This window comes from Salmo salar, chromosome 16 (assembly GCF_965601325.2).
Source record: "Salmo salar chromosome 16, fSalSal1, whole genome shotgun sequence".
NCBI classification, from domain to species: Eukaryota; Metazoa; Chordata; class Actinopteri; order Salmoniformes; family Salmonidae; genus Salmo; species Salmo salar.
The window spans coordinates 45,616,160-45,634,571 of record NC_138306.1 but is presented as its reverse complement, the minus strand read 5'-3'; the positions used below and the strand labels follow the sequence as shown (position 1 = coordinate 45,634,571).

Genomic DNA, 18,412 nt, shown 5'->3' with positions numbered 1-18,412 from the left:
TCAAGGTGCCAAGTAATTCTTTCCTCTAAAGAAATGTTATGAAGGTGTTATGCAAGTCCTTTTTTAAGGAACACTATGGGTTTCAGTTTGACCACCCTACAGTAAGTGCATTTGTACAGTATGTTTGTGTTAGAACAAAGAGATGTATGACTTCATGTTTATCAGTTTTGAGATGAATGTTGCGTGTTATCCTGAAAGAAAATCTTTAAAAACAGAACACCTAGTTGTTGCTTCAAATAAGCTTGGAATTTAACTGATTAAACACTTCCTTGTTGAGGTGGGTCTAGAAAATGACTCTTGCTTACACTATTTCCTATTGCAAATATAAATATCAGTGACTTTCTTGAAACACAAACTGCAGAAAATTCTATCTGAAATAATATCTAAACTTCGGCTGTCAGATATAACAGTATCAATGATTTAGCACCACAAAAACCCACAACCCACATATCCATCCCAACATGTGATCTGCTGCCATGTTGGCAGTGACAACATATGAAATCTTCTTTCCACCTTTCATATTGAAATGTACTAACCAAATCTATGCTAACAGCTACTAAGGCTGAGCCACACACACATATATATATATGTCGTAAACTGTTAGCAAGCAGATATTTAGGAAATAAAAAGGCATAATCTTATGCAAAGGAAAGGATGGGCCATGGTTTAATGCTTGGCCTTTGTGATATACTGATGAACTAAAAGGCTCTTATCAGTGCTGCTGCTAGTCCTCAATGCTATAGCTATATGATGATTTTGCTGATGCTAACGTTGGCAGCTTTCATGAATGGGAGTTCTTGCATAGATTTGGATCCAGCAGTGTGGGAATATTATTCGACGAGGACTGGTCTTCAGCAATGCCTAAGCGAATTCGAAGTCAGTGTTTTTTATCGAACGTATTCTAGACCAACACTACAGATAGTGTGACTGTCCTATAGAGCAGTGATTCCCAACCAGAGGTACTAGGACCCCTGGAGGTACTTGGCCTATCCACAGAGGATACTTCAGAAGACTCATGAGACCATAGGCCTACTGGTAAAATGCACACGAGGGGGTACTTCAGGGGTACTCTGGGCAGAACAACATTTAGTTGGTGGTACAGTAACCGAGAAAGGTTGGGACCACTCTTATAGAGTAACGCACATTTCACTGTCAGCTTTTTATGCTCCTTGCTGGATGCTGAGCAGCATATTGGAGGATGTGTCGGCCTATCAATGATTGCCCTGCCCTTTTGAATGCGCATGAGGAAGTGGGATTGAAGGGGATTGGTAAAGTATATTATTTCATGATATATTTTACATGATCAAATTGAAATGCATAGATGTTCCATTTGGTTTCTTTCTGCAGTGCAATGGATTCTCCAGCATCATGTTGACAAGGCTTATCAGACCTGGTTATTTTTTATCTATTCTCCATCATGTTCTTCATTTGAACCCTCACAAAGACATTAACCCTTTAAATAACATATAGAGCTCTATAAATATCAATGGGAAGGTATAAATACACATGGAACAATATTAAAAGAGGAATAGGCAAACATTATGCAAAGCTGGCCAACCTCTGGCTAAAGAGAGCTCACTTCTTGGACTCACTTCAAGATAATGCAGACCATCTTTGAAAACAAAATGTTTGTTTTATTTCGGATGCAAATAATAATACATGGACCAGGGTTACATATGAGCGTGTCAGTGAGTTGGTTGAAAAGATCTCTCCTAGTTTACCTAATCCAACTCAACCGACTCAACTCACCACTGGGAAAAATACACTGGACAATGATAACATGACCCTCAGCTCAGCTGGAAATTTGGCTCCAAAATGGCAGAAATAAGTAAGATGTAAAGAATGCTATAGCTGCAGCTAAGAAACACACACAAGCCAAGGGAAAGTAAAACACAGCTGTTCAAATGTAGCCACACTGCAAAAACATCTATTGTTCTCTGAAAAGAAAAAAAAATTGACAAATAATTGCAACACCAAATTTGGAGCAAAATTGACCACTCAGAGGAGCGTAGGAAAGGATTCTGAAAACTTCTTGGAATGTTGACGTTGAAATTCCCTGCTTTTTGCCTCACATGTTGATAGATAGATACCAGTGAGGTTGCAGAGGGGAGGACGGCTCATAATAATGTCTGGAACGGAGCAAATGGAATCATATCAAACACATGGAAACCACGTGTGTGGTGTATTTGATACCATTCCACTGATTCCGCTCCAGGCATTACCACAAGCCCGTCCTCTCCAACTAAGGTGCCACCAACCTCCTGTGATAGATACACAATGAAAAGTAGGCCTACTTGAACTGTTTTCTTTGGTTTCGTTGACAAATGACAAAACCAAGGCCTGACAGTAGAGTTCAAACAGGAAAACAGGAAACCAAGTACTCTTATAATGAATCTCCTCCCACACAGACTCTGAGGGAAATATATGACCCCCGACCCCCATCCACATGGCACTCATCCTCAATGTCTGAATGGAGCAAATTCTTGCAGTATTTGCAACACAGTTTGGTAGGATATGCGCTGCCGTTTAAAACAACAGATTTTGCTCTATGCACCAATTCCACAGTAGTTAATATCCAGCCGAAAATCTTCGGGACATTGGAAGGGCCTGTCCACGCCGACTATTATTTCAAAACCCAGCTGTTAGTTGCTAGGTCATAACATCAGGAACCAGGATTATGTCAATGAGTTAATGAAAAGTAGTTAGTGTTATCACAAAGGCAGCTGTAAGCAACATTATTTATATTAAAGGGGCAGTGGTATTCTGGGTAATGTAGTTAAGTGGGGGTGACTCACACAAACATCAAGCCTTACAGAGGGGCATTCATTTCATCAGTCTCAAGCTTCGGTATGAATGACCTTCACACATGTTATTCAATTCATTACTAGTGTTGTCGAACTAGTGTAGTTGATTTGGTTGCAGGGAAATCAGGGATAGTTTTTTCTTCCAGAAAGAAAATAGGTGATGGGGATTGTGGCTAATGTAGTGTAGGATGATATAAGGACTAATGAGGTCATTTTAATCCAACACACACACACACTCATGCATGCTCATACACACACACACACACAGTACTTCGATGTCATCAATATCACTGATGTCTCATTGCATGTCACTTCTAAATATCAGTGTTGTGTCTGTCTCAGACATCCCATATATCAGTGTTGTGTCTGTCACAGACATCCCGTATATCAGTGTTGTGTCTGTCTCAGACATCCCATATATCAGTGTTGTGTCTGTCACAGACATCCCGTATATCAGTGTTGTGTCTGTCTCAGACATCCCGTATATCAGTGTTGTGTCTGTCTCAGACAACCCATATATCAGTATTGTGTCTGTCTCAGCATTCCAAAGTAACTTTTCATTTTTTTTCTGGAAATCAAAATCCAAGAGAATTCACTTACATAAATATTCCAAGTGTTGAGAAAATCATGTCCCCGTTTTTATCTAAAATGCACTAGCACAGGACAGAAAAAAAACTATGAATACCATGCTTCTGTCAAAAACACTTTCCAGAGGCCATTTTCAAAAAATAAAAAGTCAAATAAATATATCTTTAAAATAAACAATGTATATATATAGATATATAGAGAGATATATCTGTCCTTCATACAGAAAGTTAAGATTACACAATTCATGGTGGTGAATAAGAGATGTCATTTAAAACAATGCTGGGTGAGTAAACGAACCCCTTCCTCTTTCTTTCTCTCTTCTACCCTTCCTTTTCTATCTCCTCTCTCCCTCAGAAATCTCAAAGTGTGAGAAGGCAGGGATTGCTCCCCTTTGGCACAACCAAACCTGAAATAATAAAAAAGGTCAAAAGAAGGAAAGGAGATGATGAGATGATAATGAAATACTTCAAACGAAGTCGGGAAACAACAGCCGGCTATCAGAAGATAAAGAACATGTACGCCTTTTTTTTCAGGGCGGGGGGAGGGGTTTGTTGGTTTTCATGACGTTATGGTTGTTGTTGGTTTGTCATTTCTCCTTGAAAAGTCAAGTTCCGGGGAGAATTCAGCCACACAACAGTTGCTCACATGATGGTGCAGCACTTGCAAGGCTGCTTCTCCTTGTTGTTGAGCTCAGTGGCACCCCCCTCTGGCTCACCCCCTTTCTCCTTTGCGGAAGATGTCTCCTGGGGGGTCTTGGCGGGGTCAGCGGCGCTGCCGTTGGGTGGGGGCGACTGCTCTTCCTTGGCGCCTCCCTCGGTGACGGTCACGGTGGCTGGGGTGTGCCCCACCATCACATTCTTGCCCTCACCGTCCTCGATGACCACCAGCTGGGCCTTGACGGTACCCTCCAGGCCCAGCACCTTGTTGGTCTCCGTCTCGTCCTCCACACTCTGGTAGCCCATGAACACCATAGTGACGGGGTTCTCGGCGCTGGCCTCCATCTCGCCTCCACCTGGCTGGGGACTAGCTCCACCTGCCTTGGCCTCCATGCCTGTGATCTCCTTCTTGGGTGTCGTCTGCTGCTCGGCAGCCAAGTCAGCATTGGTGGGGAAGACAGGGGCGGTGAAGGTGGCACCGGCGGTGATGGCGTCACTCATCATGGACTCATCAGCTTTGTGGATGAGCTCGTCCACCTCGTTGGCGCTGAGCTGGTGGACCCCGTTCTCCCCGTTCACCTCGTGTACCACTGCGAGAGAGAGAGAGAGATGGAGAGAGGGAAAGGAGAGCGACAGACGTGTCACTAACAGAAGAGACTCATGAGAGCTTGGAGAACTAGACCCTGTTCGATTTGTTTTTAAATGCATCCTTCCGTGAAGCAATCATCACTGATCTGATATGACTGGACTGACCAAAGCCATGTCAGTCATGTTAGATCATTGCAAAACAAAGAGAGGGAGACTATTTAAGGCTATACCTTTTCCCCACAAACCTCCACCACAGGACAGTGAAGTGCACTGAAGCTGACCAGTAATGGCAGTAACAGTTAAATCACAGAGAAACAGGGGAGGGAGAAAAGCAGACGAGGAGGAGAGGAGAGGAGGAGAGCAGCTGAAAGAGTGCAGGGGGAAACAAAGCCAATGCCACAGCTGCTGCATCATGAGCCCAGTGCTTGTTGTCTGTGTCTGGGAGGCAGAATCAATAATATGAAGTGGATGGATACGACTAGGAGAGAGTAGATCTACAATCTCCATACAGGGGGAGGTGGATGGATACGACTAGGAGAGAGTAGATCTACAATCTCCATACAGGAGGAGGTGGATGTATACGACTAGGAGAGAGTAGATCTACAATCTCCATACAGGAGGAGGTGGATGGATACGACTAGGAGAGAGTAGATCTACAATCTCCATACAGGAGGAGGTGGATGGATACGACTAGGAGAGAGTAGATCTACAATCTCCATACAGGAGGAGGTGGATGGATATGACTAGGAGAGAGTAGATCTACAATCTCCATACAGGAGGAGGTGGATGGATATGGCTAGGAGAGAGTAGATCTACAATCTCCATACAGGAGGAGGTGGATGGATACGACTAGGAGAGAGTAGATCTACAATCTCCATACAGGAGGAGGTGGATGGATATGGCTAGGAGAGAGTAGATCTACAATCTCCATACAGGAGGAGGTGGATGGATACGGCTGGGAGAGAGTAGATCTACAATCTCCATACAGGAGGAGGTGGTTGGATACGACTAGGAGAGAGTAGATCTACAATCTCCATACAGGAGGAGGTGGATGGATATGACTAGGAGAGAAAGTAGAGCTGCAGTCTGCATACAGGAGGAGACCAGACTGATCCGTGGAGAATGGACACCGAATTAAAACAGATTCATTTTGGTCTGTGGTCTGTGCGTGGGTGGAGTGTTCGACTTAAAACGCCTCATCTTTTCTAATTGGCTAAACGGATGGTTATGTATCCATCGGCCCATCAAATGTTCAACTCATCTGAACTTTTGGTCCGTGAAAATGGATGGAAATTGTATAGACATCTCTGCTGACCATCAACTCCCATTGAGAAAGCAGTGGAAATCACAGCTATGGATAAAATCAACGAGCCAGTCTGGCCTCGCCTTACACCAACACTAACTTGTGGCTATGCAGCAGAGGGTTCATTCTTCAGACATTCAGGGCACTATCACCAACCTAAAACATTATGGGCTGGTTTCCCAGACCAAGATTGAAGCCTATTCCTGAACTACAAGTATACTCAATAGAGAATCTCCATTGAGAGTGCTTTTTAGTACACAAATAGGCTTAATCTGGGTCTGGGAAACTGGCTTTAGAGGTCCAAACCTGACACTGCACTCCCAAAGAAGTGTGACGACCAGTGGGGATGTGTTGGGGGGGGGGGAGTAGCGAAGGGTCATGCCCAATACCAACAGCTGAACCAAAACAGCTACAGGGAGACCAACAGGACCATTTGAAACGGGTTTTGAATGTATAGACTTTTTTTTAACCAATACATAATAGCCCAAGTTCACATTCACAAATATAACTATTGAAGCAGAGTTATTGGCATAAAACTAGATCTATAAGTAGGGATGGATTTATTGGTCACCCTGCAACACTTTGTCATAATATGCTTAACTACAGATGTAGAATCTTAATTTGAGCCAGTTTGCTACAGCAGGAAAATAATAATGCATCAACAGGAAATGTAAATTATTATGTGGATTGTAATGAATATACATTTTTGAAGGGGTAAATACATTTTCATAAGGGAAAATCAAGCCTTAAATTTCTAAGTGGAAATGACAAACTTCAGAAGCCTGAAATACACAAAAATGTAAACATTTCCTGCATTGCTGGAAAGGTCTCCTGCAACAGGGTGATCAAATTAACATCCAACATCTGTATGTAGTTCTTTTTCTTCACGAGAAGTAAAATTAAGTAAAAAAATATCTACTGTCAATGAGTGGATTCAAGCCAATCATTATATGAGACAGAGTATACAGAAGCTTTTATATAATGTGAAAATACATTATGAAGTTTATTGAACCACAAGATGTAGCCTATGTCTTTAATTGGCTACGATCAAACAAGCAATGTCTGTAATAACTATAATTTTAGGTAGACTTATCCAAGATAATATCTTAATCTTCAGAGAAAACGTTTACCGTGTTGTGATATTACTGTTATCAATTTGTTCTTGCGCATAAAATATTTAGTGATAGAGTCATAGCTGTTAACACTTCTCATAAAGGCATTCACTGTGCATGTCTTAGCTGAGTGTCTCCTTTTGCTGTTGAAATCACGTTGGGAAATCACCTTTCTGGTAATCCTCATACACCTTGACCCCTTGCCCAGAGAGGTTAATGGGCAGTAGGGTGTTGGTGGACAACACCTTAGTCTCGCCTGTGACATTGTCCCTCTCAACGGTGATCTCTACTGAGTACATCGCTGGGTGCATTGGGTGTCAACAAGAGGAGATGTTAGGGCTCTGCAGAGTTGTCCACACACACACACACACACACACACACACACACACACACACACACACACACACACACACACACACACACACACACACACACACACACACACACACACACACACACACACACACACACACACACACACACACACATCTATATGTTACACACTACATAGCCTCTCTCTTTCTCTCTATCGTTTGTACTGTTATTTTTTTTTAAAGACAACCACTCTACACAACAATGCTACAATGTTCCACTAAAAGCCATACTAAATCAGTCTACACTAATGAGAACTTGTTCTCAACTAGCCTACCTGGTTAAATAAAGATGAAATAAATAAATAAACACTAGCCACCAATCAGTATGCCCGTGTAACACCAACACACATGAAGTAAACATAACTACAATTCATGATATTCCTTTGACTGGGGTAGCTACTGGATGGAAAAGGTGAGCCATATGTTTGCTGAATTACGTGCACACCAGGTTGTAAAGAAAACATGCAATCTTTTTTGCAGGTGCATGGTAACAGTTGAACAAGATGAAGGAAAAAGGAAACCGCACACTGCTCTTGATAGTATGTATCTTTATTAAAGATCAGTGATACTATCAAGAGCAGTGTGCGGTTTCCTTTTTCCTTCAAAGAAAGCATGTACAAAATTCATTTGGATAGTTATGCTATTAGGCCACAGCTGACACTGTGAAACTACTTTAGCTTTTTTGAAAGCAACACTATAATTTGATGTGATGTGCACACTGTGTGTGAATCTAACGCTGCCATGACGACGGCGGAGCTGCGTTGCCTAGGCAACATTGCATCGTCTGATGATAACTACATATAGGGTATCTCCACTGTGAGAACTGAATACTCAGTATACCATCTATTTACAAGCACTACTCTACTTGTTTTAACCCCTTTAGTCACAAATCACATTGAATGTCCACAGGAATGAATAAGAACAGACCAACACGCAGGCAAAGAGACAAACTCACACAAACTCATACACACACCCAAACAGATAGACAAACACAGAGACAGACAGTTGATCACTGTGAAGATTAGGACAGAAGACAAATGTTAGGGGAAAATACAATACAGAAACACGACTGAGAGTGACAACAAATAGAGGACATGAAATACAGTATACCAAATCACTTCAGAGAATGCAACATGTTGTATGGCATTCTCATTGATTTTGTCTTTTCCTAAGTACTCAGCTATGAGTACTTAGCTGTGATCAAATACCCAAGTGGTCCGTCATTAAAATAGTTCCTCCCACATGACTATGTACCTTACCACCCACACATTCAAATTCACATAGTGAATTCAGGCACTAGAGTACATTCAGGTACTACAGTACATTCAGGCAATACAGCACATTCAGGCACTACAGCACATGCAGGCACTACAGCACATTCAGGTACTACAGTACATTCAGGCACTACAGCACATTCAGGTACTACAGTACATTCAGGTACTACAGTACATTCAGGCACTACAGCACATTCAGGTACTACAGTACATTCAGGCACTACAGTACATTCAGGCACTACAGTACATTCAGGTACTACAGTACATTCAGGTACTACAGTACATTCAGGTACTACAGCACATTCAGGCACTACAGCACATACAGATACTACAGTACATTCAGGCACTACAGCACATTCAGGTACTACAGCACATTCAGGTACTACAGTACATTCAGGCACTACAGCACATACAGATACTACAGTACATTCAGGTACTACAGTACATTCAGGCACTACAGCACATTCAGGCACTACAGCACATTCAGGTACTACAGTACATTCAGGTGGGGTATATCCCAACTCCCCGTGAGACCCTGCAGTGAGACCCTGCAGGGAATGGGGTATATCCCAACTCCCCGTGAGACCCTGCAGGGAGTGGGGTATATCCCAACTCCCCGTGAGACCCTGCAGTGAGACCCTGCAGGGAGTGGGGTATATCCCAACTCCCCATGAGACCCTGCACGGAGTGGGGTATATCCCAACTCCCCGTGAGACCCTGCAGGGAGTGGGGTATGTATAGGGTATGGTGATCATACTATGTTCCTTTCTTAGTTTATAGTTATTTAGCTGTTATATGATGGCCGTATTACACCAAAATGTTACCAAACCAATCCAGGAAAGCGTCGGCAATTTGCATTTAATCCCAGCAGGTGTTGATGAAACCAAACAATAAGTAGCCCCATTCCACCCCCCTGCTCAGAAAGGGTTCTCTAGGTGGGAGATGTATGGGGACCTGGGCTCAAGAAGTAAAATAACTCATTAGTCACTCCCTCACTGTGGAGTATAGCCCTTCAGTGGAAACCCTCTCTCTCCTTTCAGGGCTACTGTGAGGCTGATGAAAGTCAATGTTTGATTAAGGGGGACAGAGGCCCACATGTAAGGAGAAGGAGGAGGAGGAAGGAGGGCCAAGGACCCCAGTGTGATACTGCTGAAAAGCCCCCTAGAGAGGAGATGAAGCTGTCCCCAGCCATTTGTAACTGTGATTACAATATCCTGAGCTATACTGAGGTGTTGTGTATGACAGTAGGGTAAATTGCCAAGCATTCAGCTATTTTGCTGTCATTCAATGAAACTGTCATCAAAATGACGATTTGATGACGTGTTAGATTAAATGCGATACTACTGAGAGCACAATTAAGGAGCTATTGCCTGGCCATTCAAACTGGTTGTGTTGATAATGAGATCCACTGAGGAGTTACATATTGATGTAGCAGGTAGCCTAGTGGTTAAGAGCATTGGGCCAATAATCAAAAGGGTGCTGGTTTGAATCCCCGAACTGACTAGGTGAACAATCTGTTGATGTCCCCTTTTGCAAGGCACTTAACACTAATTGCTCATCTAAGTCGCTCTGGATAAGAGCGTCAGCTAAATTACTAAAAATGTAAAAATGATAGATTGTTGAATTGTTATGTGCCCAATCCAGTTGGGTGCCAATGCCATTTTGTGCAAAATTAAGATTTAGATTATGGGTTAATGTGAGATTCTCTAACACTGTAATATCTATCAATGTCAATGATTATTTGGTAATCACTGTTTTTTATTAGAAAAATCCTGAATGAAACTAAATTATATGAAGCTGACATCAGATGTTGTACTCAGATCTATGTTAAGAGGCATCTACGGTACCAGTCAAGGGTTTTTCTTTATTTTTACTATTTTCTACATTGTAGATTAATAGTGAAGACATCAAAACTATGAAATAACACATATAGAATCATGTAGTAACCAAACATTTTTGTATATTTGAGATTCTTCAAAGTAGCCAACCTTTGCCTTGATGACAGCTTTGCACACTCTTGGCATTCTCTCAACCAGCTTCATGAAGTAGTCATTTACATTTACATTTTAGTCATTTAGCAGACGTTCTTATCCAGAGCGATTTACAGTAGTGAATGCATACATTTCATACAATTTCATACATTGTTTTCTGTGCTGGCCCCCCGTGGGAATTGAACCCACAACCCTGGCGTTGCAAACACCATGCTCTACCAACTGAGCTACAGGGAAGGCTAGTCACCTGGAATGCATTTCAATTAATAGGTGTGCCTTGTTAAAAGTTAATTTGTGGAATTTCTTTCCTTCTTAATGCGTCTGAGCCAATCAGTTGTGTTGTGACAAGGTAGGGTGGTATACAGAATATAGCCTTATTTGGTAAAAGACCAAGTCCATATTATGGCAAGAACAGCTCAAATAAGAGAAATGACAGTCCATCATTACTTTAAGACATAAAGGTCAGTCAATCAGGAAAATGTCAAGAACTTTAAAAAAGTTTCTTCAAGCGTAGTCGCAAAAACCATTAAGCGCTATGATGAAACTGGCTCCCACGAGGACCGGCACAGGGAAGGAAGACCCAGAGTTACCTCTGCTGCAGAGGATAAGTTCATTAGAGTTAACTGCACCTCAGATTGCAGCCCAAATAAATGCTTCACAGAGTTCTAGTAACAGACACATCTCAACATCAACTGTTCAGAGGAGACAGCGTGATTCAGGCCTTCATGGTCGTATTGCTGCAAAGAAACCACTACTAAAGGACACCAATGAGTCCAAATCTAAGATTTCTGGTTCCAACCGCTGTCTTTGTGAGACGCAGTGTAGGTGAACGGATGATCTCCGCATGTGTGGTTCACACCATGAAGCATGGAGGAGGAGGTGTGATGGTGTGGGGGTGCTATTCTTGTGCCACTGTCTGTGATTTATTTAGAATTCAAAGCACACTTAACCAGCATGGCTACAGTACCACAGCATTCTGCAGCAATGCGTTTAGGGGGACAATGACCCAAAACACACCTCCAGGCTGTGTAAGGGCTATTTGAAAAAGAAGGAGAGTGATGGAGTGCTGCATCAGATAACTTGGCCTCCACAATCACTTGACCTCAACCCAATTGAGATGGTTTGGGATGAGTTGGACCCGAAAAGCAGCCAACAAGTGCTCAGCATATGTGGGAACTCCTTCAAGACTGTTGGAAAAGCATTCCTCATGAAGCTGGTTGAGAGAATGCCAAGAGTGTGCAAAGCTGTGATCAAGGCAAAGGGTGGCTACTTTGAAGAATCTCAAATATAAAATATATTTAGATTTCTTTAACACTTTTTTGGTTACTACATGATTCCCTATGTGTTATTTCATAGCTTTGATGTCTTCACAATTTTTTTTACAATGTAGAAAATAGTAAAAATAAGGAAACACCCTTACATGACTAGGTGTGTCCAAACTTTTGACTGGTACTGTATGTTCAAGACTGGGAAAAAAAGGAAAAAGAGAGTGAAAAAGCAGCATTTCTCTAAGATGTCGCTCTACAGTGTGTCTCAGTATGTGATCTACAGGATACCGAGACTCACCTGTTCTCATTATATCTGATGCACCTCCGGACATGTCCAGATGAGGGCTGTTGTGCACTTTGAGCACTTCCTTGACCTCTATAAGCAGTCAAGGAAGTGGGGTGAGAAATAGAGATGGAGATAGAGAGGGAAAGGGGGGAGAGAGAAAGAGACAAACACAGAAGAGGTGCCCAGGTTCGGGACAAAGACAGATAAAGAAGACTCTAATGGAATCGTATTGAGATGTCTTCCATTTATGAAAAAATGGGCTCTATTGCATGTAAGATTGCACAGATGCAATTTACAGTATATGATTAATATAATCAGTCAATAATGTCTCAATTGACTACGAATCAGTTAATACATTCCTGAATGAAACAGGAATATATTGCTCAATTTTATTTTTTTACATTGAAAGGAATAACATCACCTTAATATGCTAGCATGACATTATAATGTAGAGTGAATCTAGAGGCAAAGCATTTCGCTAAGATGTCGCTCTACGTGTGTCTCAGTATGTGATCTACAGGGTACCGAGACTCACCTGTTCTCATTATATCTGATGCACCTCCGGACATGTCCAGACGAGGGCTGTTGCTTCCTTTGCACACTTCCTTGGCCTCTATAAGTGGTCACCGAACAAGGAAGTGGGGTGAGAACGAGAGAGGGAGGGAGAAAGAGAGACAAACACAACAGACTTGTAAAAGAGGAGAAAGAGGTGAGGAATAAGATGTGAATGGAGTTGTGTTACCTTGAACAGTGCCTGCAGGAGCCTGAGAGAGAGAGAGAGAAAACAGTATTTTAATCCATTCATCATAGAGCATCAAACCCAGAAAACAAATGATCAAACCCAGAAAAGACATGATCAAACCCAGAAAACAAATGATAAAACCCCCGAAAACGAATGATCAAACCCAGAAAACAAATGATCAAACCCCCGAAAACGAATGATCAAACCCAGAAAACGAATGATCAAACCCAGAAAACGAATGATCAAACCCAGAAAAGACATGATCAAACCAAGAAAAGACATGATCAAACCAAGAAAAGACATGATCAAACACAGAATATACCGTATCAAATCATGCTTATATGCTAGTGAACATGTAAACTGTTGTAGGGCGTATAGAATGAGAGAGGGTGACCCTTGTGTCAGTGACTTTCTGGTGCCAAGGCACAGCATGATGATTCAATCACAATTTATGGCATTCTCCGGATGGATGGCCATATGTTTACACATCATAGGAGTGAAGCACAACTACGCCCGCAGCTTTATCCAGGCAGAGACGTTCCTCCGGTGCCCCGGGGTTACTGGCGCCCTCAGAGGAGCGAAGGCTGATTCAACTTGAGTTGACATAAATAAATGTAACTGTATGAATTTAATTATCACATTTTTATTATTTCAATAGCTCATAAAGAGCTGTACATTTTGACATGACACACTGTATTGGATACGTTATGGATTTCTCTTTTCAGAGTTGCGGTACTAAACTGTTTCGCTGGACGGTATTCATTTCAAAGCGGGAGCGGGACATTTATTTCGATTGAGTTGTGTTGATTAGATTAGGTAATGTGTGTGAAGCTGTATGCCTTTCGTTTCTATTGTTTCTGGACACTAGGGTGACGCTAATTAAACGCTGGGGGTTATTGAAATCGGGTTCCGCCCTAGATAGGATATCATGAAGTTGAGTTGCTCCGTTTATTGAGTCATTGTCGTTGCAATCTCCTGGCTATACTTGTATCGCCATAGTTGCAGTGTATGCTATGTTACAGACTTTGATAAGAAAATGTACCTTACATTGAAGGCTTATGGTATGCACTCTTTTGATAATTGTATTCTTATTGCAGTACTTTTAAATTGGATGCATACTGTAGTAATATTCATATTTTAGGGTAATATACTTTGATTGACGTAAAGGTCTAATGGTAAACCTCTTAAGGATCGGCCACTTTTTTTCAATTTTCGCCTAAAATGACATACCCAAATCTAACTGCCTGTAGCTCAGGCCCTGAAGCAAGGATATGCATATTCTTGGTACCATTTGAAAGGAAACACATTGAAGTTTGTGGAAATGTGAAAGGAATATAGGAGAATATAGCACATTAGATCTGGTAAAAGAAAATACAAAGAAAAAAAAAAACAATTATTTTGTATTTTTTTGTACCATCCTCTTTGAAATGCAAGAGAAAGGCCATAATGTATTATTCCAGTCCAGATGCAATTTAGATTTTGGCCACTAGATGGAAGCAGTGTATGTGCAAAGTTTTAGACTGATCCAATGAACCATTGCATTTCTGTTCAACATTTTTAAGCAAGAACGCCCAGATGTGCCTAATTTGTTTATTAATAACTTTTCATGTTCAAAACTATACACTCTCCTCAAACAATAGCATGGTATTCTTCCACTGTAATCGTTTTTGTAAATTGGACAGTGCAGTTAGATTAACAAGAATTTAAGATTTCAGTCAATATCAGATCTGTCTATGTCCTGGGAAATGTTCTTGTTTATTTTACATTTATTTAACTAGGCAAGTCAGTTAAGAACAAATTCTTATTTTCAATGATGGCCTAGGAACAATGGGTTAACTGCCTTGTTCAGGGGTAGAACGACAGATTTTTATCTGTGTCAGCTTGGGGATTTCATCTTGCAACCTTTTGGTTACTAGTCCAACACTCCAACCACTAGGCTACCTGCCGTCCACTAGGCTACCTGCCGTCCACTAGGCTACCTGCCGTCCACTAGGCTACCTGCCGTCCACTAGGCTACCTGCCGTCCACTAGGCTATAGGCTACCTGCCGTCCACTAGGCTACCTGCCGTCCACTAGGCTACCTGTTACTTACAACCTCATGCTAATTGCATTAGCCTACATAAGCTCAACCGTCCCGCAGGGGATACACCGATCCTGAAGAGGTTTTAATTGCACTAAACATATGCTTGGGATTCCACCTCTACTCTAAACTTGACTCAATTCATTTAATTCTAGAGCTCAGTTCACTAGCGCTTTTCCATCCCGAAAATGTATTTCAATTTCAGAAAGAATTTCAATGGCATAAAAAACCCTGAAATAATTTGTATAAAAATGTCTCTTTGCTTCTCTGACGGCTCTAGCAAGGTACCATCACCTGACCCAGAAAACTATAATGTGTCTAGAAATGTCTAGATACTTTGAGCTGATAGCTTTCAGTGTAAACTTAAATGACTAAAACCAGATATACAGTATGTGAAAAGATAATGAACCTACAGAATATATTTTTTATCATATAATCTGTGAGAACTATTAACAAAAAAAAAAGCTTGACAGTCAGGGAGAATTGGCAATTCCAAAAACAATGAATTTAGCAATATAGATTTTGTTATTATGTTTGAGCAAGTTAAGAACAAATTCTTATTTACAATGACAGCCTACCCCAGAAAACACTGGGCAAATTGTGCACCGCCCTATGGGACTCCTAATCACAGCTGGTTGTGATACAGCCTGGAATCAAACCAGGGTCTGTAGTGACACCTCTAGCACTTAGGATGCAGTGACCGCTGCGCCACTTGAGTTCTCCTGACACCCCACAGTTTTGAGGTATTGGATTTGCTTCTTGAAGAGACACTCTTATTCAAAACCATAGCTACATAATGAATGAACATTGTGTCACATATTTAACATATTTCTTTGAAAACCTAGTTTGAGGAAAGGAATACATACTGCTCAAAAAAATAAAGGGAACACTTAAACAACACATCCTAGATCTGAATGAAATAAAAAATCTTATTAAATACTTTTTTCTTTACATAGTTGAATGTGCTGACAACAAAATCACACAAAAATAATCAATGGAAATCCAATTTATCAACCCATGGAGGTCTGGATTTGGAGTCACACTCAAAATTAAAGCGGAAAACCACACTACAGGCTGATCCAACTTTGATGTAATGTCCTTAAAACAAGTCAAAATGAGGCTCAGTAGTGTGTGTGGCCTCCACGTGCCTGTATGACCTCCCTACAACACCTGGGCATGCTCCTGATGAGGTGGCGGATGGTCTCCTGAGGGATCTCCTCCCAGACCTGGACTAAAGCATCCGCCAACTCCTGGACAGTCTGTGGTGCAACGTGGCATTGGTGGATGGAGCGAGACATGATGTCCCAGATGTGCTCAATTGGATTCAGGTCTGGGGAACGGGCGGGCCAGTCCATAGCATCAATGCCTTCCTCTTGCAGGAACTGCTGACACACTCCAGCCACATGAGGTCTAGCATTGTCTTGCATTAGGAGGAACCCAGGGCCAACCGCACCAGCATATGGTCTCACAAGGGGTCTGAGGATCTCATCTCGGTACCTAATGGCAGTCAGGCTACCTCTGGCGAGCACATGGAGGGCTGTGCGGCCCCCCAAAGAAATGCCACCCCACACCATGACTGACCCACCGCCAAACCGGTCATGCTGGAGGATGTTGCAGGCAGCAGAACATTCTCCACGGCATCTCCAGACTCTGTCACGTCTGTCACGTGCTCAGTGTGAACCTGCTTTCATCTGTGAAGAGCACAGGGTGCCAGTGGCGAATTTGTCAATCTTGGTGTTCTCTGGCAAATGCCAAACGTCCTGCACGGTGTTGGGCTGTAAGCACAACCCCCACCTGTGGACGTAGGGCCCTCATACCACCCTCATGGAGTTTGTTTCTGACCGTTTGAGCAGACACATGCACATTTGTGGCCTGCTGGAGGTCATTTTGCAGGGCTCTGGCAGTGCTTCTCCAGCTCCTCCTTTGACAAAGGCGGAGGTAGCGGTCCTGCTGCTGGGTTGTTGCCCTCCTACGGCCTCCTCCACGTCTCCTCATGTACTGGCCTGTCTCCTGGTAGCGCCTCCATGCTCTGGACCCTACGCTGACAGACACAGCAAACCTTCTTGCCACAGCTCGCATTGATGTGCCATCCTGGATGAGCTGCACTACCTGAGCCACTTGTGTGGGTTGTAGACTCCGTCTCATGCTACCACTAGAGTGAAAGCACCGCCAGCATTCAAAAGTGACCAAAACATCAGCCAGGAAGCATAGGAACTGAGAACTGGTCTGTGGTCCCCACCTGCAGAACCACTCCTTTATTGGGGGTGTCTTGCTAATTGCCTATAATTTCCACCTGTTGTCTATTCCATTTGCACAACAGCATGTGAAATTTATTGTCAATCAGTGTTGCTTCCTAAGTGGACAGTTTGATTTCACAGAAGTGTGATTGACTTGGAGTTACATTGGGTTGTTTAAGTGTTCCCTTTCTTTTTTTGAGCAGTGTATTTTCCATTGAGGTATGCCATAAAAACAATGTCCGACAAGGAAGCAAGAAAAACGACTGAGGTAGAAAGAGATGCCACATTATATAAGAACCTTCCCTTTGAGGAAAGCGGTGCCAGCATGGATGGTTTGAGGAAGTGGATATTGATTCGTGAAGGAAAGAGCCAACGAGTTCAAGAAGGAGACAGAAGAGACAGAGCATCTTTTCTAGCCGTTGCTATGAAACCCCCATGCTAAAAGCTGCCCACTGTGTGCTGTCAATATAAACTTCCCCTTTGGGCAAGAGCCCCCCTCCCGTCAACAACTCTTCCCCATACACTGCTTGTCAGACCCAGTGTCTGACTCTCTGGGCCCATCCGGACTGTCACTAATGATATTACTGATGGCATAATATCGAGATGGCATTTGCTCAAGTGGACATGTCACTGTCAGTCCATCACAAGGGCAGTTACTGTACACACAGAGCTTTTTGCTTTCATTTATGACCCAAGGCTTGCTCTGGCAGTCCGGCCCCCCCCCCCTTCCCTCGATTCCCACCCCCCTACTTCAAACATGCCCCCCAACTCAGTCACTCACACACACACACACACACACACACACACACACACACACACACACACACACACACACACACACACACACACACACACACACACACACACACCCTAGGCAAATACTCGTGTCTCTAATAGTGTGTCAGTGTCCGGTGGACTTGCGATGTCCAGCTGCCCTCAGGGGTGGGGGGTGGGGGGGCTCACTTTGTTGTCGGCAGTCTTGGCTTCCTCCACCTTGGCTGCATCTGTCAGACTCTCTTTGGTGGATGTCACCGACACGCCTGTCTCCAGCTCCTCCAGTTCCTGCTCCAGTCTGCAGAAAAGGGATAAACGTGATCATTCACACACAG

At 42.7% G+C, this 18,412-nt stretch overlaps 1 protein-coding gene across 1 annotated transcript in view; it reads right to left on the bottom strand.

The window, feature by feature from the left end:
• Nucleotides 1–1,613: 1,613 nt before the first annotated feature.
• LOC106573924 (paralemmin-1) overlaps nt 1,614–18,412 on the bottom strand; it is a 68,218-nt gene continuing 51,419 nt past the window's right edge. Inside the window, exons 5-8 of the mRNA XM_014149387.3 lie at nt 18,267–18,375; nt 12,987–13,008; nt 12,780–12,857; nt 1,614–4,638 (exon numbers count right to left, since the gene is read on the bottom strand). Coding sequence (XP_014004862.1) covers nt 4,034–4,638; nt 12,780–12,857; nt 12,987–13,008; nt 18,267–18,375 — 814 coding nt within the window. The 3' untranslated portion in view covers nt 1,614–4,033. The remainder of the gene's footprint in view (nt 4,639–12,779; nt 12,858–12,986; nt 13,009–18,266; nt 18,376–18,412) is intronic.